The sequence below is a fragment of the Vitis vinifera genome, chromosome 16, assembly GCF_030704535.1.
Source record: "Vitis vinifera cultivar Pinot Noir 40024 chromosome 16, ASM3070453v1".
NCBI classification, from domain to species: Eukaryota; Viridiplantae; Streptophyta; class Magnoliopsida; order Vitales; family Vitaceae; genus Vitis; species Vitis vinifera.
The window spans coordinates 3744380-3771269 of record NC_081820.1 but is presented as its reverse complement, the minus strand read 5'-3'; the positions used below and the strand labels follow the sequence as shown (position 1 = coordinate 3771269).

The 26890-nt window shown below is 31.6% G+C and overlaps 3 protein-coding genes across 3 annotated transcripts; 1 reads left to right on the top strand and 2 right to left on the bottom strand.

The window, feature by feature from the left end:
• Window positions 1-708: 708 nt before the first annotated feature.
• Window positions 709-1146, bottom strand: LOC104882059 (uncharacterized). The gene has a single exon (XM_010663984.1). The coding sequence runs from the start codon at window positions 1144-1146 to the stop codon at window positions 709-711; it is 438 nt and encodes a 145-aa protein (XP_010662286.1).
• A 17198-nt stretch (window positions 1147-18344) lies between these two features.
• LOC132252715 (putative pectinesterase 63) lies at window positions 18345-19948 on the top strand. Its single transcript, XM_059733790.1, has 4 exons — window positions 18345-18833; window positions 18951-19157; window positions 19248-19489; window positions 19746-19948. Exons 1-4 carry the CDS (start codon window positions 18345-18347, stop codon window positions 19912-19914), a joined length of 1107 nt encoding a protein of 368 aa, XP_059589773.1. The 3' UTR covers window positions 19915-19948.
• Window positions 19949-25822: 5874 nt separating this feature from the next.
• LOC104882058 (uncharacterized) lies at window positions 25823-26260 on the bottom strand. Its single transcript, XM_010663983.1, has one exon. The coding sequence runs from the start codon at window positions 26258-26260 to the stop codon at window positions 25823-25825; it is 438 nt and encodes a 145-aa protein (XP_010662285.1).
• Between the last annotated feature and the right edge of the window lie 630 nt (window positions 26261-26890).

The following is a 26890-nucleotide window of genomic DNA, read 5'->3' as shown; positions in this document are numbered from 1 at the left end:
TTTTCAATATATCGTATATCATATATCATATCACCCGATTTCAAAATTTTATTACTTAAGGTAATGACTTCGGGCATGACCAACTCTCATAGTGTGGCGGGTAGTGTGTACAAGGCCAGGGAACGAATTCATTGTTGTATGGTTGACTGTAGCCTTAAGTTATATTTAGAACTAAGTCAAAAAAACAAACACCATCTTCATAAGTTCTTTTATTTCTCACATCAAACCAAGCATTTGGCCATTGAAAATATAACTAATCAGCCAAGATTGGATTGGTTTTGGTAGATTTAGTTGGTTTTTGGGATTTAACTTACCCCACCCTAGGCATTTCTAACTCCTTATGCTTGGGATTGCATCTTTACTATGGGCCTGCATTCTAGTGCACAGGGACTCAATCTCAAACAAAACAAATAAACGTTTTTTGGTGAGTTCTATCTCTACCTTTGTTGCTCCATGCATTTTGAAAATCCAACCTACTCCTCAACTTGTTTACTCTTTTAATAGTCTAATGCTCCATTAATAGTCTAATTCAAAGCCTTACCATGTCAAAGGCATAAGAAACAGAAACCATGCTATAAGAATCATTTCAAAACAAAAGAGAGAAACTGTTGATATGATTATACTAACAAGTACACATACCTACCATCCATGTTATTCATTAATAAATATGTTCTTACATCCATGTAAACAAAATATTAAAATATAATCTTAAGCAGATGGGCCTGGAGAGATAGCCTCTACGAGTTGGCTACAGGTCGTCCAAGTCTCGTCAGATCTTGTATGAAATAAGGTTGCATTGCCACTGAACTCAGGTCTCGAGATTACAGCATTGGTAATTGCAGTGTGGCATTTATCTCCCATCTGCACCAGGTTTTGGCAACAGCTAGTAGGGATCTCATTTTTTTCACCTATGAATATTTTAGCAAAGAACAATGGCCTGCATTCTTTACCCAGCTTGTTGAGGCATTGAAACAAATAATGGCGTAATGCTGGTGGAATAATGTCTTGGTCACTGCTGGAAGAAGGTTCTGATGCGAGGCTAAAGTCTTGTTCATTGGCTTCGAATGCCAGTGCTGGTGATGACAGGAAAGCCCCACTAGCTAAGAGAACGAATGCCATGACAGAGACCTTGCAGAAACTGGCCATGATCTATGTATGTGAATAGTAAATATGTCTAGAGTTGTGGGAAAATATATCTTTTTGATGGAGGTAATTAGATGTGGTGAAATGATTCGTATATATATGTATGCCAGGTGGGAAAAGTGGTGGAAATAGTTTCGGTTTCATTTGCTGATTTCATTCCCTTGTAATAAATTAAGTTTAATGCTAACAAATGGAGTGAGTTTCTTTTTCTTCATTAATTTGGTACATAAATTAATATCAAACTAATTAAATTGTGACTTAAGAACATTCTTTTTACACTGATAACTAACTAACCTTTCCCTTTTCCCCTCCCATATTGATCACATCCTCTATTGAAAATCAACTCTTATTAATTGCCACAAGAACATCATGTGTACGTTACACTCCTTTAACTGGGTGTCTATATATGTATGCATGCTTTTAATCTCTCTCTTGAATCAAAAGCTATTTTTTAAGCTTTTTCTTTAAGGGTTCCATTCAACCAAATGAAATTCAACCGTGTTGGTTTCACTGAATCTTAATTTCTTTTAATGAATTTTATGATTTATTTTATGTCTTTTATCCACTGCCTCCTTTTCTGTTCATGACTTCATATTAAAGCCTCTTTGCAGGATATTACCTAAATGGCACTACTGTCTTTGAAAAAAAAATGATGAATTTCAAAATGACATAATGTGTCTAACATCGGGCTATTTCATCATTATTTTTTATTTTAATAAAAGATATTGGATCTTTTTTATCTTTTATTTTAGGATGCTTTTTTTAAGCTTTAAGATATAGCCTTTTTCAACTATATGATATTTCTAAGTACCCATGAGCATGCACATAGCCTTTTTTTTAATTTTCTTTAAAAGTGTTTTCTAAATATGTCAAAAACTTGTTTTGTGTTTCTCTTCTTTTTAAAAATGTTTTTATAACAAAATTGATTTTTAAAAATACTATGAGTGTTTTTTAAAGTAGTGTCCAACCAACTCGAAGTGTTAGAATATTCTCTTACAAATATTATATTATTCATCTTTACATTTTTTAGATAACAATTTTGTTCAACAAACTATTCACTAGAATAGGTGAAAGATGTATTTGAAATGGATGCTTTGAGCAACTCATTTGAGCATTTTTAGTCTTTTTAATACTCGAAAGATAAAAGTTTTCAATTATTATAAAGGATAAAAGTATTTCCTAAAATCACTATCAAACACACTTTAATTAAGCTTACAATTAAGACAAGCGGTGATTATTATAAGAATAATATGTTATATATTAGACACAAATTCTTGGACATCAACATAATTGCTCACGATTTGGTAGAGTAATTTAAAGAAAAAAGGGTAATCAAAGGGTTGTGCACCTTGCATTTTTAAAAAAGATGAAAATAAGGAATTGCAAAGCTCCTTGTATTATTGTTATTATTTTGAAAAACTATGAGTCTATTTTTCGAAAAAAAAATAATTGGAAAACATGTTTAACAACAGAAAATTGTCTTATGTTTTATTTTCTTAAAAACACAAAACATGGTATTTTCAGAAAATATATTTGAGTTGTTTTCCGTTGTTTTAAGTTGTTTTTTGAGAGTTGTTTTAAAAAATAGTTATACAAACATATATAATGATTAAAAATAAAGTTGTAGACATAAAAATTATTTTTAAAAATAAGTTAAAAATATTTCAAGTTTCTAAACAAACTTTTGTTTTACAAAACATCATATAACAGTTTTCAAAAATTGTTCTTCAAAATTACTTTTCAGGACCTTTAAAAAACAGTGGCTAAACAAGCTTACAATATTTATATTTTTAATTAAAAGTCTAAGAATAAATCCGTTGTTTGCAATGATTTTGTTAAAAGTATTTAAGTGATCTTGTGCATTATTTTATAAAAGATATCGTATGAGGCTATGAATACACAAGGAAAATGGTGGTGGTTTCCATGTAGATAGTAGATGGTTTTATGTTGTGCAGTGGAGGTAGAAGATGATGGTGGAAAGTGATCCTCCATATTCCACCTGGCCATGTATCAATTATTCAATTTTGTAGCCAATGGTGAGTGCGGGGGTGGGGAAGATGAAAAGTTGAGTCTCCCATGTTTGCATTACCAACTCCTTTTGCCTCTTTGGGAGGAGAACAGTGGCCCTTTCCGTAGTACGTGAGCGTGGGTGCTTGAGTGGTCTATATGCATTCGTGGAGGGTGTTTATTTATAGATTTTCCTTAAAATTGTCTAAGAGGACATATTGTTTTAAAGTTTATGAAATATCATGGTGTCTATATTAAAAATATCTATTATTATTGACTTTCATTAATAGTGATCCAATTCATAGAAAATATATGATCACATTAAGATCTCACCTATATTTTAAAACCATTGCAGACTTTCACTCCAATTCAATATTTTTTAAGATTAAAAAATAGTATAATATAACTGTTTGGTGAAATCATGACTACTTAGTAGCCTTACATCATGATTTACTATAAGTCTTATATAATGTGTAATGGTACATACTAGTGCACTCACCATGTGAGGTAGTGCACTAAAGTCACAAATGGATTGTCTAAGTTGTTGAATCAGTTGTCAATAAATTATTTACTTGCAAGGAGCAAATACCTTTGATATTTTGTGTAACTCCTAATACACTTAAATCATTTATAATGCTAGAGATGTTAAGCCAAGATACTCATAACATATAATATTGCATAAAAAAAGGACAAATAAAAATGAAATTGAAATATCATTAAATAAATAATAAATTTCAAATTTGTTTCATAATGTCATGCTTTTAAGGGTTTTTTCCTAACAAATATATTTAGAGCATTCTCTATGCTTTGTTCATCCCTAATATTCAAACATGTGTACCTTCTTAAGAAATCTCTTTATGATTTGAAGAAGCACCACATGCTTGGTTTGAAAAAATTATCTCAATCCTTATTTAGCTTTGGGTTTTATTGCAACAAAACTAACTTCTCTTGTTCATCTACAAAAACATTTTCTAATCTTTTTTTTTTTTTTTGTTAATCTATGTAAATGATGTTCTTATCACACGAAGTAGCTCCTTGTTTATTTACCAATTGATAATTTAAGTGTTTTGCACATGTATTGTAACTTAGTCTTTCATGCCCACAAAAGGCATATCGGGTTTTATTATTATTTTGTAAGGGGAAAGGTTATTGTTGGCTCAATCATCACACACTACCTATCATCTTATTTGGAAATAGCCGATGTTTTAACTAAACAATTGCCACAACAATCCTTCTTTGCATTCAAGTTTGAGCTAGACATTCACCTTGTTCCACGTCTTAGCTTGAGGAAGGTTGATGAAGAAACAAAAAGAAAGTTCTAAGGCTCATTAGCCATTTTTAAACAAACTTTTGTTTTACAAAATATCATATCACAGTTTTAAAAAATTGTTCTACAAAACTATTTTTCAGGACTGTTTTAAAAAACAATTGCTAAACAGGCCTACAATATTTGTATTTTTAATTAAAAGTTAAGAATAAATCCGTTATTTAATATGATTTTACTAAAAGCAGTTAAGTGATCCTGTGCATTATTTTATAAAAGATATCATATGAGGCTATGAATACACAAGGAAAATGGTGGTGGTTTCCATGTAGATAGTAGATGGTTTTATGTTGTGCAGTGGAGGTAGAAGATGATGGTGGGAAGTGATCCTCCGTATTCCACCTGGCCATGTATCAATTTTTCAATTTTGTAGCCAATGGTGAGTGCAGGGGTACGGAAGGTGAAAAGTTGAGTCTCCTACGTTTGCATTACCAACTCCTTTTGCCTATTTGGAAGGAGAACAGTGGCCCTTTCCGGCGCAGTACGTGAGCGTGGGTGCTTGAGTGGTCTATATGCATTCGTGGAGGGTGTTTATTTATAGATTTTTTTAAAATATTATTGAAAAATAATTGTTTAAAATTAAATACAAAAACATGATATTTTTTTAATCAATTTTTAAAATTTTGGATTAAATTCGTCTATTTAAAAAACAATTTCACTTGTTTAATTCATCACTTAAGTAATTACTATGATCATAGTTTACTTTTAACATATTTCCTTAAGATTGTCTAAGGGGACATACTGTTTTAAAATTTATGAAATACTATGGTGTTTCTATTAAAAATATCTATTATTATCAACTTCCATTAATAGTAATCCAATTAATAGAAAATATATGATCACATTAAGATCTCACTTGTAGTTTAAACCATTGCAGACTTTCACTCCAATTCAATATTTTCTTAAGATTAAAAAATTAATATAGTATAACTATTTGGTGAAATCATGAATACTTAATAGCCTTTCATCATAATTCACTATGGGTATTATCTAATGTGTAACTGTACATACTAGTGCACTTACCATGTGAGGTAGTGTACAAAGTCTCAAATGGATTGTCTAAGTTCTTGAATCGATTGTCAATAAATTATTTACTTGCAAAGAGCAAATAATTTGGATATTTTGTGTAACTCCTAATACACTTAAATCATGTATAATGCTAGAGATGTTAAGCCAAAATACTCATAAGATATAATATTGCATAAAAAAGTATAAATAAAAATGAAATTGAAATATCATTAAATAAATAATAAATTTCAAATTTGCTTCATAATGTCTTGCTTTTAAGGTTTTTATCCTAACAAATATATTTAGAGCATTCTCCAGGCTTTGTTCATCCTAATATTCAAACATGTGTACCTTCTTAAGAAATCTCTTTATGATTTGAAGCAAGCACCATATGCTTGGTTTGAAAAATTATCTCAATCCTTATTTAGATTTGGGTTTCATTGCAACAAAACTAACTTCTCTTGTTCATCTACAAAAACATTTTCTAATCTTTTTTTTTTTTTTTTTTTGTTAGTCTATGTAAATGATGTTTTTATCACATGAATTAAATCTTTGTTTATTTACCAATTGATAATTTAAGTGTTTTGCACATGTATTGAAATCTAGTCTTTCATGCCCACAAAAGGCATATCGGGTTTGATCATTATTTTGTAAGGGGAAAGGTTATTGTTGGCTCAATCATCACACACTACCTACCATCTTATTCGTAAATAGCCAATGTTTTAACTAAACAATTGCCACAACAATCCTTCTTTGCATTCAAGTTCGAGCTAGACATTCACCTTGTTCCAAGTCTTAGCTAGAGGAAGGTCGATGAAGAAACAAAAAGAAAAATAATAATTCAAGTAAGAAATTTGTTAGTTTTGAACCTTTCAAGAGGGGACCGTTCAAAGCTCAATATCAACATTGATAAATTCCAAAACTATCACTCTTTTCCTTTTCTCTTCCTATGATCAATTCAACCTTAATTTAGGACTCGACCTTATATGATTTTAGAAAAGCACATTTGAGTATATTTTCGTAATAGTAGATTTGTAGGTCTATTATCAAATTTTCTCTTTGTCTTTAAGTTGAAATACTCCTATATAATTACATTCTTTATTAATACAATTTACTATTAAACATCATTCTTTCAAAATATTTTCATGTTTCAATTTGTTCTTCGTGTTCTACCTAAACCACGTTAGTAATGAGTAAACTTATTTTTAATATTTTCAAATTTAGAAGTTATGCAATGGAAAATCAATTACACAAAAGTTCGAAATTGCAGCCTATTTTTTCCAACATTTTTTTAATTTTTATTTCAATTGTTTTCTTTTTCATAATGATTAAAGTGCATTGAAACCCAAATATTGCTCAACCTAATAACAATTTCATGATATATATATATATATATATATATATATATATATATATATATATGTGTGTGTGTGTGTATGTATATATTGGTTTTTTAGAAATTAAAATTAGGGTTTTGTGGCTTGTGGTTGTTGTTTTCCCAACAGGAATATGTATACATTTGATTATATCTCAATATCTAGCATCCATTTTCCGTCATAATAATTTTCTTGCTAGTTATTTTTCTATGGTAAAACCAAGAGAGCCCACTCCAATTGAATAATTGAACAACCAGGTCTGGCAAGGCTTTGAGCCATCTAACTTCAATTCTTAAAGAGTTCTAAGACTCATTAGCCATTTTATTTGGTTTATTTCAACAATATTTTGTCCTCTTTATTTATTAAAAAGCATCCGTATAATCATATTTATTATATAAAAATTGAAATGATAAATCAAATATGTCACGGCCCAAATACCACTCTAAGGGCACGACGGTTTTTTTACACCTCAAGCCCAAGGGCTCAAGTGGAAACGATACAAACATTCATATTGTAACTGGAAATTTATCAATTACCAAATTTTTGTTCAAAGTAGTAGGACAAAATTCTAAAATCTCCAAGTATCAACTTTTCTTTTTTTTTAAAAAAAAAACTAATACATCAACCAAAGTGTTATTGTCCAAATAACTTCAAACTCAAAATAATTCAAACGAGAATTAAGTTTTAACATCTAAACAATGTTCAAAATAAAAAGAGTTTAAACAAATGTCTTAATAAAGCCAAATTTCCCTCCTAACGATCACTCCTCACTCGAACTGAGGTTACCTGAAAGATTATCAACAAAGGGGGATGAGCTCAAAGCCCAATAAGGAACATTAATACAGTTTCATGGATCAAACATTTTCAATCATGCTTCCAAATAAGAGATATAACACATACTTATTTTCATAAAAACTTTTGAGTTCAAAATGCTAATACAGTCAAACTTTTGAACAAAACTTTCTCATATCCATTTCAAAACAATTTCTCATCAAACAATTTCTCGTCAAAACCAATTCGAATACATTCAAAATATCTTTACTCTAGTTATCATAAGACAAATGGTACCCAATTAAGTGGGACTTCACAATTGAATAACTAGTTTCAAATTTGTTCCATTTAAGGTTAGCAAAACCAAATGTCAACAATTATAACTCGTTGAGTAGGGCCATAAGATCAACTATTATAACCCACTGACTAGGGTCATAAGGTCAACTATTATAACCCGTTGACTAGAGCCAAAAATGTCAACAGTTATAATCCGTTGACTAGGACCATATAATCCAAAGTCAAATACTTTATTTCATTAATTCAAACTTACAAAACAAAACATCATATCTCCTCAATTTTTCATTTTTCACAAACAAAGAAAAGACTCAAATATAATTTCCATACAAAACATATATTTGATCCATGTGTAAAGATAAAAATAATATTTTTACACATTTCAAAATACAATATAAAAAGAAAATTATTTTTTTTTATAAAATTTGCATTAATTTCCCTTACCTTGAAGAAGCACTCAAGATCTTGAAGAATTTAGCTTGAAAAATTTACTCCTCACCTAACATAATATCATACACCACATTTATTATTGATTATTTATCTAAAACATATTTTAACAATCCTAAAATATATTTTGTTTAGTTTTAGTAATTCTAATTAATTTCCTATATTAACATTATTATCATTAATATTATTTTCAACTTCCTAATCAATAATAATTAATTTAGTGAGTTTCTAAATTTTTAATAAAATTCATGTTCTTTTTTAATTTAACCCTAACTATATATTTTTTTATACGCTTAAATTAAATGAAAACTTACACAAAAAATTATTAATATTATACTAATACCTTTTTCTTTTCCATTTTTTAGCTCTTGATTTTTATTTATTTATTTATTTATTTTTTCCAACAACTCCTCTATGCTGGTTAATTTCCCTCCACAATAATATATATATATATATATATTAACTTCCTTTGTATGCGTCAACTCTCCAACCTTCTCCATTTTTTTTCTTCATTTTATTTTGATAATTGGGCACACCTCTCCATCCTTCTTCCCTTTCCAATTTGATTTTTTATTTTTTTATTTTCTTTCTATTAATTTGAATATTCCAAACTTTCCAATCTTTATTAATAACTCTATTCATATTCAAAAATTTTTAATCTTTTTAATCTAAAAATTAATTTAACAAACCCTAATCTAGATTGAGATCTTCCAAAGAATGTTCAAAGTATTCAAAACTAATTAACAAAAATAAAATATTAATTTAAGGATTAAAAATCTTACCTGAAAAATTGATCTTCAACCCTAAATCTCCAATTCTTCAACCTTATGCTCTCTGATATTTTTGATTTTCATGTAAAAGGGTTTTCTAAGTAGAGAAGATAGGAAAAATCTAATTTATACCTAGGGGTTTTTAATACGAAAAGACTTTTTCACCCTTAAGAAATTACTTTAATTAATTATTAATTTCTAAATTACTCTTTTACCCCTAAATTTGGTTTAGGGTATTACAAAATACCTTCAATATAATTAGGGATGACAATGGAACGGGTTCGAGTTACCCTGATCCTAACCTGTCCCGTTTATTTATAACTATTCCTATCTGGATCCCAAAAAAAAAAATTAAACGGGGTAAGAATTGAATGGGATGAGTATGAGAAATTCTCATATCCACCTCACTTCATTTAAAATTTTTCACTGTTTTTTAAATTTTTTATTTTTAAAATATTATTTTTTATTAAAAATAAATATAATTTATAGATAAAAATATTATAAATATTATAATTTATTTTTGTGAAAAAGAATATTTTATTTGTGTTTAAATAGTTAAAAAATGAAACAAAAAATCAACTAAAATAATTTTTTATTCAAAATTATATATAAGAGGGATGGGATGGGATGGGATGAGACCAATTCATATCCAAAGCCGCCACAAACACCATCTTAGATTTTAAAAACTTCCCAAATCCGCCCCAAATTCGTTATCTTTATTGTAAACCTTTCTCATTAGAGGTGGAGTGGGGCGGATACTTGAATAACCAATCCTATTGTCTTTTATTATAGTATATGGCTCATATTGAGTGAAAGAAATATATGGAGAAAAAGGGGCAAATGTTGGAGTGGAGCGTAGCTCCTCAAGTGGAATGGAGTGGAACAACGACATTTGCCATTCAAGCTTGTATTTTTATTGTTAAGGGATAACAATAGGTTGGTGTGGGGGGGAGGGGGGAAGCATTCAGAAGCATTTTTTGGAATTTCAATACCTGAGGATGAGTATAAATACCCTTTTATGTAACCCTGATTTTTAAAGAGTGAAAGTCTTCCTTCCTATTCCTGTGGATGTGTGCAATCTGTCGAACAACGTTAAATCTGTGTGTTTTCTTTTGTTTTCTCTAATTTCTTCACTAGGAATCGTTGCAAGAAAATCAACATCTTCCCTAATAATGGAGAAAACATTAATAAATTAAAAAAAAAAAAAAAAAGTAAAAGAGTGGATAGGGTGATTGTATAACCACTTCTCCTTGTCTGTATAGTGCAAGTCTATTATCTCATCATAGATATTGTGGACCACATTTTTCACTTGCACCCCCACTCGATTAACGAGACTCGCTTTTATTTGTGAAAGAATTTAGTTTTGGAAAAGTCGGAGTCGCCACTTATTTTATTTTAAAGGGAAAATAAAACAAGAAATAAAACTCTAAAAAAAATAACTCCACATTTTTGGAAAAGCATGTCTCGAAAACTCGAGTCTAGGTCTGGAGATTAGGTTACCTATTGGGAAGGTACCTCTAAGAGATAGCACCCCTCTAAGCCCTACAAAAGTCTCTATTGACTAAGTTGAAGGAAATGTGGCAATCAATTGATTAATTGAGGGTACCTAGGTAGGCTAAGGTGACTTCAAAACTAGCATGCCAAACAAGAAAAACGAATCATACTCATAAAGAAGAGTTAAGATGCGTACCTAGACCATTTCTTAAGCGTTATCATAGAACATCAAAGTTAGCATATAAATATCATACACAACATGTATTTTGTCCAAACAAATCTAACATGCATCTAAGCACCCAAGGATAGAATCAGACATGGATATGGCTTACAACAACATGCATGTTCATAAAATTCTGAAAAAGTAAGTGATAGAGAGCGTACCTGGATAACATGCATAGTTTATAAGATTCCTCCAAAAATGTTAGAAGGGTTAGGACAAGTATGAATTATGTAACATATTCATTATGTCTAATACACAGTACCAAAGCCAAAATTGAGCCAAGGTAAGTCAAATGACTCAAAAAACTAAATAACCAATTCAAGTAATGTACAAGATCATCAGCATCCAATTAGCAAAGGGAGCATCAAAAAAAAAAAAAATTCTAAAAAATGGATTATAGTGGAATTTAATTAGGAAAAATTTCAAGCAACAACTCCTACCCATCTAGATCAACATATTGAAGGCCAAACTCTCATTCAAAAGACAGATTGCAGCAAAGACATCTAAAGGTTTTACAAAGTCTAGATTAGATAAGAAAAACTAACATGCATAAATGAAAATTTTAAAACTAAAAAACGATCACATAAAATCATATAAAAAATCACACACATATTTTAAAATGTCTATATCACATAAAAAATGAATTTAAGGTTGGATAGTACTCAAAAATATTTTTAAAACACTCAAGCTAATCAGATGTCTAGAATTCAGCATGTGCAGTAGGGACGACTTTGAAAAATCATGTCTCCCTTAAAAAGGAATATTTTTTTTTAATATTTTATGTGTCTACCATCAATTTAAAAAAGCCTAGAATTGAGTAAAAATATTGAATTAAATGTAAAAAGTCGTCTGGTATTTTATTTTTGCAAAAAGTTCTCAAATGTCTAGAACAGGATGAAAATGGAGCCCCTCTAAAGACTTGCTTATATTTTATGTTCCAGGATTGCTTTCTAACTCAAACGAAACTTTAAATTCAAGTTCAAGAAGTGAGGAAAGTCATACAAGCTTTGGAAATTTTTAAAAAACATTCTAAAGTTGTTGTACCGAATTTTAACACTAAAGGGTCAGTGGGCATGAAAACTGGCAGCAAAGGAGAAAAAAAGTTTTTTGAAAAATTTTGCACCATTAGAATTGTCCTCCCAAAATGGCTATGCTACTCCCAAAACTCCTGGGAGTGCGTGCTAATATTCCCCCACTCCACGTTCTGCTGGTGGTTTCAATAAAAAAAATAACGATACACGGTTAAATCAAATTTCAATGATCTAATTGTATTCATGGAAGTCTCCACAAAAAAAAAAATCATCTCTCTCAAAGTCTTGCCTTCAATTCCTCACAAAGTTGTGCCGTAGTCCGAAAGCTTTTGGAAACACATTACCAATATCCCAAAACATTCTGAATCTTTTTCTTCAAAAACTTCAAGAACGCCTCCTCAAAATCACCAGCATGTCCCTTTTCCAAATGGCGTTCATCTCCCACAAAAAAAAAAAAAAAAAAAAAAAAAACCTGCTGAATCTTCTTATGAAAATACCGAGAAAGCCTCACCAAAATCTAAACCTATATTGGCCTTCCTTTTCCAAAAAAAATGGTGCCTCTCTCTTGATCCTCTATCCCCCCCAAAATGACAGCCTAGTGATGAAAAAAAATCAGCAGTAACCTGGTGATAAAACGGTGATCCCTTCTCAATGGTGCTCCCCTCTCCTCTTCTTTCCTCTCTCTTTCTTAATCTCAAAACAACATCCTAGTGATGAAAAAAAATGAGCAGCAGCCCGGTGATCCTGAAAAATCAGCAGCAGTCCGATGATCTCTTCTCAATGGTGCTCCCCTCTTCTCTTCTTTCCTCCCTCTTCCTTAATCTCAAAATGGCAGCCTAGTGATGAAAAAAATCAATAGCAACCCGGTGATCCTGAAAAATCAGCAGCAACCTGGTGATCCTTTCTCAATGGTGTTCCTCTCTTCTCTTATTTCCTCTCTCTTTCTTAATCTGTTCTCTATCCATTTTTCCTTCTTCTCTGCAGCCCGGTGATGTAAAAAAATGGCATAAAAGATTTCCTTCCTCTCCTCCCATCACCCTCCAATTTTCCTTTTGTCCTTTTTTAATCTCTTATCAATCCTCCCATTCAACTCCTCTCTCCAGCCACAGTAATGGAAGGAACAACAGCCCCTCTGCTCCTTTCCTTTCTTTCTTTTTAATTTTTTTTTTTCAATCACTTCTTCTTGAACACAACCTTCATCCTGTCCACATACACAATAAACCTCTCATTTTCACATTCTATGCATCTTTTTTTTTTTTTTTTCAAACACACAATAAATCTCTCATTTTTCACATTCCATGTAGCTTTGTAACTTACCATTTCAAGTGGGCCCTCTTTCCACTTTTTATTTTTTATTTTTTAAAACATGGACTAAATATCTCTCCAATCACAGCTCCAAGTTTCCTTTCCTAAAGAAGCCAAACTCTCCATTGATAAATCTCCCTGCAAAATTCCAAAGTTAATAGGTTAAAAATAAAATAAAAAACGTGTTTTAGAAAATGAGTAAAATTTATTAGATTGAAAATCTATATATATATATATATATATATTATACAATTATTAGATTGAAGTAAATAAAAGTATTTTACGAAATTATTTGATTGAATAAAAGTGTTTTATGAAATGATAAAAAAAAAAAATACACAAAGTAATATACAAAATGGGTAAATAGATAATAATAAAAAGGAAAGTCATGCGAACCATGCAAAAAACGTGAGCCATGAAGCCATGCAACCCTGCATTCATGCAAAAAATGATGTAAATGGGCCTAGGGTGACTAAATGGGCCTAAGGTAACTAAATGGGCCTAGAGTGCCTAAATGGGCTTGGGTGCCTAAATGGGCTTAAGGTGCCTAAATGGGCATAAGGTGCCTAAATGGGCCCAAGGTGCCTAAATGGGCCTAGGGTGCCTAAATAGGCCTAAGTTGCCTAAGTGGGCCAAGGGTGCCTAAATGGACCTAAGGTGCCTAAATGGGCCTAGGGTGCCTAAATGGGCCTAAGGTGGTGCTGAGAGTATCTAAGTGAGCCTAAGTCTAAATTAAGGCTACCAAGGGTCACAACGAGGTTAGATAGATCCCTCAACCAAAGTCCCCAAGGTGGCTTATAAAATATAGACTACACGAGTAGTAATGGGCCACTAGGGAATTGCTGTAAAATACGAAACAAATTCCTAATAGGACATGTGCTAGGAGGACAAAATGGAGAGTCTATAGATATGTTAATCATTGCGGATGACTTTAACATAGCAGCTAATTTTTGCCACATTTGGTTTGAAACTTGCCACTGTTTTCATATTCATATCGAATGTACATGAAAGATGAAAAATAGGAAAAGGTGAAAGTAAAATTCAAGGCATCCTTTCCTCTTTTATTATTATTCTAAAAAAAAAAAAAACTGTGAAATCGTAAAGTCATAGGTCTTTTCCTTGATGAACTTGAGTGCTATGCATGAACGTGTGATTGATCACTTGAAGTTGAGTCAATTTTGTTTCCTCTATGTTGCCCCTTTATTATGGCTCTCTTGCAAACCCATTAGGAATGGCTTCAGTCCTCTCCTTTAATAGAGAAACTAAGCACATTACCTACAAGTCAACATAATCAAAACATCACTAATCAATAGAAATCACGTGAAAGAAAATTCACCTTCAATCAATGTAATCAGAATCATTATAAATCGATCAGTTAGTATTAGCATGTATAGTACATTAATTGCTTGCAAACTTTATCCACTTTCATGCAAATAAAAAAATTATCTTATACGTATAATTTATTTGCACCGAATATATTTGCTTTAAACATTTAGTATAAAAGGATAGGCTTGATGTCAAATCAAACTCAAAAGTAGTCAAAGATATAGGATGGATCACTAAACTCTAGGAGGCATATAAAGTCTTCAACAAATTATACTACAGGGACGTTTTTTGTGTTAACAATTTTTATTGCCATCCTATTTCCTAATCTAGGTTTCCAAGTTGCCGAATGGTTAAACCTCTATTCAAATCCAAAATCCTCCTCATCCAATGCCAAATCTCCATGACCCCCTTCATTCATTTGTTATCACAACTCTTCGTGTTTTCAGACCTTCCTATATAGCTAATATCTAAATTTGTACAATGGGATTTACCTTTAAATTTAATACCCACAAAATTTAAGTTGTGAATCCTATTCTTTAGAATACCCATAAAAATTAACAAACACAATTAGAAAAACCCTTATTAAACCATGAAAACCAAAAAAATAATGAGATAAGAGACTTACTGGTGACATACATCAACGTTAGTAGTCAATACTATATCCTTTTCAATGATGATCATCTATAGATTCTGTTTAGGGCTCCTAAAATGGATGAGGGGATTTCAGTGGTGGAGCTTGCAACTGAGGAATGGATTTCACGAACCATGAAAAGATTAGGTCAACTAAGTAATGGAGTTCATAGTGATGAAATAGTTTCTCATCATAAGGGCTACTATCATTTGCATGTTTTATACATTTGATGCATTTTACTTATGTATTATGTGTACACAACAATAAACAAATAGTTCTAATATAAGCTAGGTTATTGGAACAACAAATTAAAAAAAAATATTTTACCCCTAAAATATATGAAATAAAAGTTTATCGACAATTGTAAATTAAAAAAATATAAATAATATCTTTTTAAAAATATTCATCTTACCACTTATCAAGACCTAGTAGTTAAAAATATAAGAATTAATCTTTAATTGTTTATAAACATCATGTTAGCAACAAAAAAACTCTAAATTAAATCGTTTTTGTTCATATTCATTTATATAAGATAAATTATACAATTTTAGTTGTTCTAATTCATAAAGGTAGATTAGGTATTTATTTATACTTTTTTTAGTTGTTCTTAGATAGTATAGATTGATTAAATTCATAAATAAAGTTATGGTAAAATTAGTTCTCACTTTTTTGAAAGTAACTATTGTTTTCTAGTTACATGTTTCTAAAAAACTATAAAATTGGTCCTCTAAGTAAGCTTTTACAAAGTTTGTATATTTCTTGTTGATTTCCAAAAGATGCTACTATACTTTCTAAGTTTAAAGATCGTTTCCAGTTTTCTCTAGTTTTCTTAACACTAGATGTATTTCTATATATAATATTATTCCACATTCATATATAGGTTGTGTAAGATTTTCCTATTTTATTACTTCAAGCATCTTGAAGTTCATGTTCACAAAAATACACTATAGATAATCGGGAGATGACTTTGTTTATCTGCTACACTACAGAATGTATAATGAAGAGAAATAAGGAATACTACTCCAACCACATCAGGCAAGAATCTTTACTGGATTAGATAAGAACCTACTCACAACTCCAACTGCATGAGTTGTATTTGGCCTTGTGGATACCATGACATATGCTTAATTCCCCAAAGGTGAGGAATAAGGAATACTTTCCATCTTCTTTTTCTCTTCATTTGATGTAGGACAATATTTCTTGCTAAGCTTGAAATGAACACTAAAAGGAATGCTAACTGTCAAAAATAAAACTTTTAAAAGCATGACATGATGTAACATTTATGGATTTATTATTTATTTAATAAGATTTTAGTTTCCCATTCTATTTATTTGTTCTATGCATTACACTTTAGGACCATCCTAGTTGACATCTTTTGCATTGTATATGACTTGGGTGTATCAAAAGTTGCATATAAAATCCGAATCATGGATTCCTTAAAGGTCAATGATATTAGTTCACAACCAATTCATGCATGTAGCAATCCATTTGACATTGTAATGTACTATTTTCTAATTGGAGGGATGATTGGTCTTAGTCATTGGAATGAATTTCAAATAGTGAGTGCACTAATGTGTATGGTTACATATTATACAAGACCTATGGTGAGTCATGACCTAAGACTATTAGGTAGTCATGACTTTACATTCTTATTACATGTTTGACTTGTGATGAATGCTACACTATTAGGCTTATGGATTAACAACTTATGGACTTTATTTCTCTTAGGCTAAAATTTTGTGATATCCTTGTTTCATGAGATGAACATAACGGGCTGTGCAATTTTTGGTTTGCTTGTTATATTCATATATATATATATATATATATATATATATATATACTATAGATCTAAGAAATTGATTTGAAAGAAAATTAGTATACCATGAGATATATTGTGATGTGTAATTTATTAATTTGGTATGTTTCATTTTAGACAATGGTGATATGAAAACTTAGCATGACTTAAAATTTTAATTAATTTAAAACTCATATCATATTTGTTTGTATTAACCAAAGTGATCAAATGGGATGTCTCATGCATATCAAATTGAATAAATTCAATTACATACCCATAATTATGTCATGCTTATAACTGAAATGACATGATGAGATACATTTTCTTTTATTATGGGCATATTGATGTTCTTTAGGTATAAAATACTTAAGGATCACCCAAAGATTGATTAGTTGATTTAATAATCGATGAATGTGATTGTGGTTAATTAATATACTCGATTTGATATGTTAAGTATGCTCAAAGATAACATAAATGTTTAGTTAGATAGTATATAATTATTAATTATGTGAAATTAAAATTAAGCATGAATTTTGTTTATTGTTGTGTATTGTTATATCACAGAGAGCTTCAATGTGTATTTAATGTTTATCTGAATTTTGTCTGAATCTGTTTAAGTTTACAACTCAAAGCATTAATCATGTGAGCATTTTATATATTTTGCAGTATTTGTACCTTTTTATCTTCATTTGCAAGCTTTGTCTGTTGTAACATTTAATGAGCTTAATTTTCATACATATGCTATGAAATCAAATTATAATGGAAAGTGACATTGAAGTTGTTGATTTTGAAAAATTGTAGGAAATTAACTGATGTGTGACACATACAAACTTATGTAGGAAGAGGATTTTCTTCCCTTATTTATTGTTGTGAAATAAATGATTTTTTTTTTTTTTTGTTTTTTTAGATATGCATCTCTTATTAATTAAATTTCACTATTATTAAATCAAGCACGACATTTATTCGATATTTTATTTTTAATATATTGGACGATTATTAAAAGTAGTTCTAATTTAAAACTAATATCCATAAGTTGAAATCGGGTGGCTATCAACCAATTTGTAGAGTGGATAAACAAATTTTGGGATCTATCTTATCACTTTGTAGTTAGGAATTTAAGATAAATTCAAAATCAGAACCGTGGAATATTGAAAAATTAGTATTAATTGTTATATTTTAATGGTAAGGATTGAGCTTCGAACATATTATAGTTTTGAGGGAAAGAAATGGTTAAGATTGACCTCCACTCTATTATAGCAGAAGGATGGCGTGCCTCTATAAATTGCAGTACTATCGCCTTCCTTATAATATCATTGCATATTAATTCAAACGCAAGGATTAATTGCACCCTCTACTCTCTCGACTCCCTAACCTTATTCCGTACACACTCAAGTCAAGAATGGCTATGACAGTGATATCCATTGCTTTCTTCCTCCTCGTCCCCCTCTCATCATCGGCTGTACTTGCCGACAATGATAATGCACAAATCCCTAGCGATAAAAGTCAACTAGCTCCATGGTTCAGAAATAGCATCCAGAAGTACAAGCTCCGGAGGACGACGCTGGATCCAGCCCTAGTGGAGGCGGAGGACAGCGTAAAAATCATCAAGGTGAGTAAAAGCGGTGGAGGAAACTTCAATACGGTGATGGCGGCAGTCAATAGTGTTCCAGCCGGTAATACACAACGTGTAATTATATGGATTGGAGGCGGAGTATATGAAGAGAAAATCAAGATCGATAGGAATAAGCCCTTTATAACATTCTACGGATCACCAGAGGACATGCCAAAGCTGTCATTTGATGGGACGGCAGCCAAGTTCGGGACAGTGGACAGCGCGACGCTTATAGTGGAGTCGGATTACTTCATGGCGGTGAACATAATTGTCATTGTGAGTGAAGTAATTAGATGTTAGGATGGCAATGACACTTTTTTTAAAAAAAATTTCTTAGCCAAAAATGTGAAGTTTAATTATATGTATATTGGTGCGATAATTAATTAATTTCAGAACTCGTCCCCAAGACCAGACGGAAAAAGAAAGGGAGCCCAGGCGGTGGCACTGAGGGTGTCAGGCGATAAGGCCGCATTTTACAACTGCAGGCTGATCGGTTTTCAGGACACCCTATGTGATGATAGGGGCAGGCATTTTTTCCATGAATGCTACGTTGAAGGCACTGTGGACTACATATTTGGAAGTGGAAAATCTTTGTATTTGGTAAGTTTTGGACACTGCAGACGCAGTCAATATAATTTCACAAGTATATATGGGGTGCCAACTGTTGGTGAAAACGTTGTTTTGGTGCAGAGCACTGAGCTACATACCAAGGGAGACGGCGGATTTTCAGTGATCACAGCGCAGGCAAGGAACCTTGAATGGGAGGACAATGGATATTCATTCGTCCACTGCACCTTGTCAGGTACTGGCGGCAACACTTTCTTAGGGCGGGCATGGATGAGTAGACCGAGGGTGGTGTTTTCATACACCTTCATGAGTTCTGTTGTCAGTCCTTTAGGATGGTCCGATAACGACCAACCTGAACGTGACTCGTAAGTACTACTCCTTCTCTTTCATTATTGTTTTCTGTAACAGACATATATTAATGTAACATGATGAAAGAGAGAAGATTCATCCAAAAAACAAGGGTAAAACCCCTTGTAAAGTGAGGAAATTCGAATGCTTGGTAACATGTGTGCATAAGAGAGATACGTGAGTCATTTGTTTTATTAGATAGATAACGCTTCAATTTTCATGTCCTTGAGTTGTTATACATGTCGATTAATAGTGCTGTGCATGGCTTTACAGATTGGTTTTCTATGGAGAATACAAGTGTATGGGACCAGCGGCAGACACATCCAAACGACCCAAATTCAGCAAGGAACTAGACGATAATGGAGCCACACCCTTCATCACCCTCAACTACATTGATGCTTCAACGTGGTTGCTTCCTCCCCCAGGCCTTGTACTCCGTTGAAAGACATGACCAAAGATACACATTTGGTACATAACCTGCAGATGAATGATGATGACCACGTTGTGCATGTACAGCAATCTTCTTGTTTGATTCCCTTGACTTTGGGTGGTCGGAATAGGAATTGAAATAGGACCAGAATGGAGGGAATCATAATGCATGTAGATGAGAAGAATTAAAATTCTACTGAAAGTGATATTTGATTTCCATATCAATGAATTTCTTTTATTTCTATTCTTTTTCTGAAAGCTAATCCAAACACACTAATATATAAATGAGACTGAAATTAATTTCCCATTCTAACGTTCTAAATATGACCCTCAATGGTTAGTTTTACCAACTTCCTTTTCAAAAGCTACAAGTCGAGTGTGTAAATTGCAATGAATATATAGATATGGTTCATATGAACTCTTCTTTGTTTTCACTTTCTTTTTTGTTTTCGCTCATGTCCCAAGATACATGTATTTGTGTGTTAAATATAAAAGTTGAAGTCAGGAGGTTAATCTATCATTTAACATGGTGCAGTTAAGGGTCGCTTAATTTACATCAGTGTACATATATATAATTCTCACTTTGTATGTACACACATAATTCTAATTCTATTCATATTAAATGAATTGTTCACTATTGTTAAAAACTTCTTTTCTTCGTGAATGTGGGATATATATCACATTCATTTCAAACACAAATATACCTGATCACACTTGTGTAGATGACATTGATATCTCTCATTCCATCTATATTATTTCTTGTAACCACCATATCATGCACGTAGAGAAGCAACAACAAAATTCCTTGATTACATTGAATGCATAAAACTGAAACATAAGGGCTTTGCATAAAATAATAATAATAATAATAGAAAAAAAGAATCATAGAAGCATGCGATGCCTTCTTAAGCACATATAGAGCATGATACAATCTACAAACTTGATTTTCCTGATTGGAACATACTCTAGATAGATGTTGCATATAGACTTCTTTTTGGTCACCATTTAAAAAAGCATTTTTGACATTTATTTGATACAGTTGCCACCTTCTTATGAAGCCATAATAATAAGCAATGAATAGATGTCATTCTAGAAACTAGAGAAAAGATTTCATCATAATCCATTCCATATTCATATATAAATCCCTTTTCCACTAACTTGGCCTTCTACAAATGGTCCCATTTGATCGATTTTACTTTGTACACCCATTTACAACCAACTACATATTTTCTAAGAGGTATCATGACAGCACATCATGTACAAATCTCGTTCAATACATCTATTTCTTCATCCATTGCATTTTGCCATATTTAGAAGCTTCTTTGTGGTGATAGGGAATTGAAGACAATGGATGGTGATTAATTTTTACATTTGGTTCATTGATTAGGTCAAGAAAATGAACAACTTAGGAGACAAATTATTGGAATCACAAAACAACAGTAGTGAGGTATATATTTTCCATAATGAGACATAGAAAGAGATTCTAAATCTTTTAGAAGTTAGTTCATAACACCTTGTCCTATACCATAGCCTAAGAAAACATAGATTGTAGATCTTTTTGAGAGTTTACCACTCTTAACTTTAGGAAGAAGAACAAAGTAAACAGACTAAAAGACATAGAGTTCGGAGTAATTGGGTGAATGCTAAAAGAGACACTAATTGGGTGAATGAAATTGTCCCATTGATAGTCGATTCTTCTTTGAGCTCTTCACATGTCATACCTCTATAATAGTGCGAATCACACCATCATCCATCTTTTCTTTGATGGAGCTAATGCAACAATCTCTAAGGCAAGATCATTGCCCTTGTATATTATTCCTCTTGAGATAGGTTCATATTGGTGAAATCTTTTTCTATGAGAATTCATGTGTCATGTTGTTATTGAGTCAATTAACAAAACTTTAACAAATCTTTTTTTGCCATCCACAATGGTTGTTGCCTTGCTATATAAGGTTTCTCTTTCATCCAAAGTACATGTTACACAACTTTGAGTATTTGATGACAAATCCTTTCCCTTTCATATTTCTCTCTACCCCTCTGCCACCACTCTTTTTTCACGTGCCCTTATTTTCCATAGTGATAACATGTAGCTTTTTTTTTTTCTTTTTTTTTTTTTTACCTTGGGACTTTGACCTATTTTGGTTGTAGCTCCCATTGGTTTGAGCCATGTTCTCTTGATGATATTTTGTGTTCCTTGTTTTTGCGCTTACTTTCTTTCTTAGGTGCAATAACCACAACATCATTAAAGACGAACATTGTCTTCAAAGCACCATTGGACATATTTATGATGAGATGATCATATGAATCAAGTAGACTTTGGAGTAGAAGTTCAGTAGTTCCTTCTATTCTATGTTATGCTCCATAGCTTATAGTTGAGAGAATAGAGTCTTCAGGGTGTTGATGTGTTCAGTCATCGAAGTAGATTCTAACATATGAAGAGTGTGGGGTTTTCTTTTCAAGAAGATATTTTTGTGCAACGACTAGGCTTCATATAGTTTTGTTAAAGTATTCCAAGTTTCTTTCATCATTTGTAATTTTGGGATGTTTGACAATATATTATTTGTTATTGCTAAATGCAAGCTTATTGAAATGACATCCTAAGTTCCCATCTTTTATCTTCAACACTTTCTAGTCTTTCATCAATTGCTTCAAGGTAATTTTGCTTTTTTAAGATAACTTTTATTTTCATTTTCCACAACTTAAAATTGCTCCCAGTGAACTTCTCTATTTCAAATTTCATTGCCATTTTTTTCACTTTTACAATGAACAGTAACCTAAAATAGTAGTAAGTGTCTATGTATTAATACATCAAGAAAGTCCCCATGAAATTGGAGGGGTCACAATGGTCTCACTTAAAAACCTTCTTTCCTTAGGCTTTTATCACCCTTTTGATAGAACTTTCCTATGCATGTGTTAATCAGACAACTAACCACTTACTATCTTAACCTTGGCTCTAATACCCCTTTTAAGAAATGAAACTTGCAACAATAATTTGAAAATAAAACAATAAATAAAACAATAGGCATAAGTACTTATGTGCTAAAACCGTCTTGATTATGATGAAAAGCTGCATAGGGTAAGACTGAATAAAATATCCACTATGAAGATAAAATTACAACCTCCCTCTAAATTAGGAGAGAATATAAAAGCATACAAAGGGATGGAAGCTTTTCAAGCCTCCTTTTATAACACAAGGAATCTCCCCCCCATTTGTCTCCTAACCAATATATGATGACTTTAATGCTTAACATCTCCTTCATTGATTTGAGAGAGGTAAATTCGAGGACAACTCAAATTTTCTTGGGAACCTCAATACCCCATTCGGTTAACAAAAATCCCACTAATTTCACTTCAAAGGCATGATTCATAGGATTTCTTCACTTAGCTAATCAAAATGCTAACTCTCACTAGGACTTTTGACAAGCATATCATCGATGTAGACTTCTGTAGTGTTCCCTAGCTTGTCCTAAAACATCTCTATGATGAGTGTTTAGTATTTGGCTTTGTCATTCTTTAACCTAAATGACATGTATATAGCTCAATAACAATAGATCTCATAGTTAGTAATACATTATCAATTCTCCTTATCTAGGGGATACATGGATATTTGATTGTATTTGAAGTACTCATACAAAAGAGCATCTTGTGCCATATTGATGATTCCACAACTTAATTGAATTGAGGAAGTGGAAAATTATCCTTTAGGTCATTGAAGTCGATAAACATTAGCCATTTCCCATTCTTAATTCTCAGACACTATGACCATGTTAAATAGCTACTTAGGGGTGTTTATTTATTTTTTACTTAATTCTAAATAGAACTTAAGACTAGATAGTATTTAATAGTATTAAGTATTAAGTTATTTGTTTTTTCAATATTTTATTTCTATTGAGCATTAAGAAGTAAAGAAAAATTAACTAGTTACTTTAGCATTAAAAAAAGTCAAATAATTTGATTTTTTCTATTTAATCAACAGTTAAAAAATAATAATACAAACTCTCTGAAATCTAAAATTAAGTTCTTTTTAGCAAAAAATAATTAAAACAAACAACACCTTAGGAACTAGATGACCTTAACTTACATTTTGTTTCACATGAATGCTCCAAGCAACACCATTTTCTCTATATCCCTTTCAAATAATGATGTAGATACTAATGGTTTTGTAGTAGGGATATTCTTTCATTCTTGAATTGAAACTGAGTGAGTATTAATTTTTCATAATATGGATAAACTCAATCTTATTGCCTTATTTTGGACTTGATCATCAATTTATTACAAACTACCTTTGATGAAGGGAGCCAAAACTAAGAGGGATATTTTCTATATACCCACTGCAACCTTTCTTAATATTGAAATTATCAACAATGGATCACACCTCGAAGAGGGCTCGAATATGTTAGAGTTATTTATTTAGTAGTTTTATTTTGTTACTATTTAGATTTATTTAATTACTATTTCTCTTTCTTATTTAGTTACTATATTAGAATTATTCTCTTTCTTTTTTTGGTTTTATTAGGTCTATTTAAATCCTAATGGCGTTGTACTTATTTGAAAGAGAATTCATAATGAGAAGTCCTAAATTTTCTTTCCTTTCTCTTTGAATATATTTTTTTGGATTTCCACATGATATCTGAGCTAGGTTTAGCGAGAAGTAATGGGTTTGAGCCACCTCTCTACATCTTTAATGGGATTTTTAATTTATGATTTCATGGAAGAGAATTTAATCTCATGCATTGTTTCTATATATGTTTGATTGTACGATATCATAATGGGCGTTCAAATCGTTCTTTTCCTATTTGATCCTGGTATTTGATTTTGTATTCATTTGTTGGATATGAATCCAAATTTTTTTTGTCTCTTAGTTGGATGTGAATTTAAAATTCTATTTGTCTCTCATTCTTCTATGCTATTGGATATGAATCCAAATTCTACCCATCTTTCCTTCTTTTGTGTTGTTGGATATGAACCCAAATTTCGTTTCTCTATTTGTTGAATATGAATCCAAATTCTATCTAACTGTCTATTGAACATGAATCAAAATTTTGTCGGTCTCTTCTTCTTCTATTTTCTTTTTCTTATATGGTTTTGCATTTTCTTCTATCTCTATTCCTTGATCTTTTCTTCTGTGCTAAGTTTTGGTTGACTTCTACCTCTATTTCCTTTATGGTTTAGTTTTATGTCCTTTTATTTTTCTTCTTCTCTCTTTCCTTGATGGTTTTAGTTTTATGTCTTATACTACTTCTTTGAGCATATACCTTTTCTATTGATGCTGAGTCTCAATGTCTCTAAATCTAAATTTGTTTGCATTGATATTTTCTTGGATGATATCGATAGTTTCCATGCAGATATTGGAACTTTGGTTTTTGATTTTCATGCTCCTTCCTCTCTTTCTAGGACTACTTCAACACCTTCTAAGATTGTGGATTCTCCTCCCCCACGTTCTTCTTAGTGTTTTCAAGGCTATGATTGAGGAACTTTTTGTTTTGCATAAGACTGATACTTGGTATTTGGTACTTTAATTAAGTGGTACAAAGCTCAATTGGTTGGTAAGGGATTTTCTCAACAGTATGATTGCAAAGTTGTTTACCAAGTTACACCCACTTTCGCACTTTTGATTTTCGGTTGGAAAACTCTCAATGCTTCTTGCAGCCACATCGTAAGTTTGTAAGAGGATGTTAGAGTTATTTATTTAGTAGTTTTATTTAGTTACTATTTAGAGTTATTTAACCCATCATTGCTTTTTTCGCCATTTCATTTCAATCAGGGATAAAGATGTGACGAAAATAATGTTAGTAATTTTGAAATTAAGAAGAAAAAAAATGAGACCAACAGTGAGACCAAAGGAGCTTTGACACAACATGTAAACGCATTATTCTCGTTTTTATTGAATTACATGTAAACACAAATATGAAAATCTAATCTTAAGCAGATGGGCCTGGAGAGATAGCCTCTACGAGTTGGCTACAGGTCGTCCAAGTCTCGTCAGATCTTGTACGAAATAAGGTTGCATTGCCACTGAACTCGGGTCTCGAGATTACAGCATTGGTAATTGCAGTGTGGCATTTATCTCCCATCTGCACCAGGTTTTGGCAACAACTAGTAGGGATCTCATTTTTTTCACCTATGAATATTTTAGCAAAGAACAATGGCCTGCATTCTTCACCCAGCTTCTTGAGGCATTGAAACAAATAATGGCGTAATGCTGGTGGAATAATGTCTTGGTCACTGCTGGAAGAAGGTTCTGATGCGAGGCTAAAGTCTTGTTCATTGGCTTCGAATGCCAGTGCTGGTGATGACAGGAAAGCCCCACTAGCTAAGAGAACGAATGCCATGACAGAGACCTTGCAGAAACTGGCCATGATCTATGTTTGTGAATAGTAAATATGTCTAGAGTTGTGGGAAAATATATCTTTTTGATGGAGGTAATTAGATGTGGTGAAATGATTCGTATATATATGTATGCCTGGTGGGAAAAGTGGTGGAAATTGTTTCGGTTTCATTTGCTGATTTCATTCCCTTGTAATAAATTAAGTTTAATGCTAATAAATGGAGTGAGTTTCTTTTTCTTCATTAATTTGGTACATAAATTAATATCAAACTGATAACTAACTAACCTTTCCCTTTTCCCTCCCATATTGATCACATCCTCTATTGAAAATCAACTCTTATTAATTGCCACAAGAACATCATGTTTGACACTCCTTTAACTGGGTGTCTATATATGTATGCATGCTTTTAATCTCTCTTGAATCAAAAGCTGTTTTTTAAGCTTTTTCTTTAAGGGTTCCGTTCAACCAAATGAAATTCAACCGTGTTGGTTTCATTGAATCTTGATTTCTTTTAATGAATTTTATGATTTATTTTATGTCTTTTATCCACTGCCTCCTTTTCTGTTCATGACTTCATATTAAAGCCTCTTTGCAGGATATTACCTAAATGGCACTACTGTCTTTCAAAAAAAAAAAATGATGAATTTCAAAATGACATAA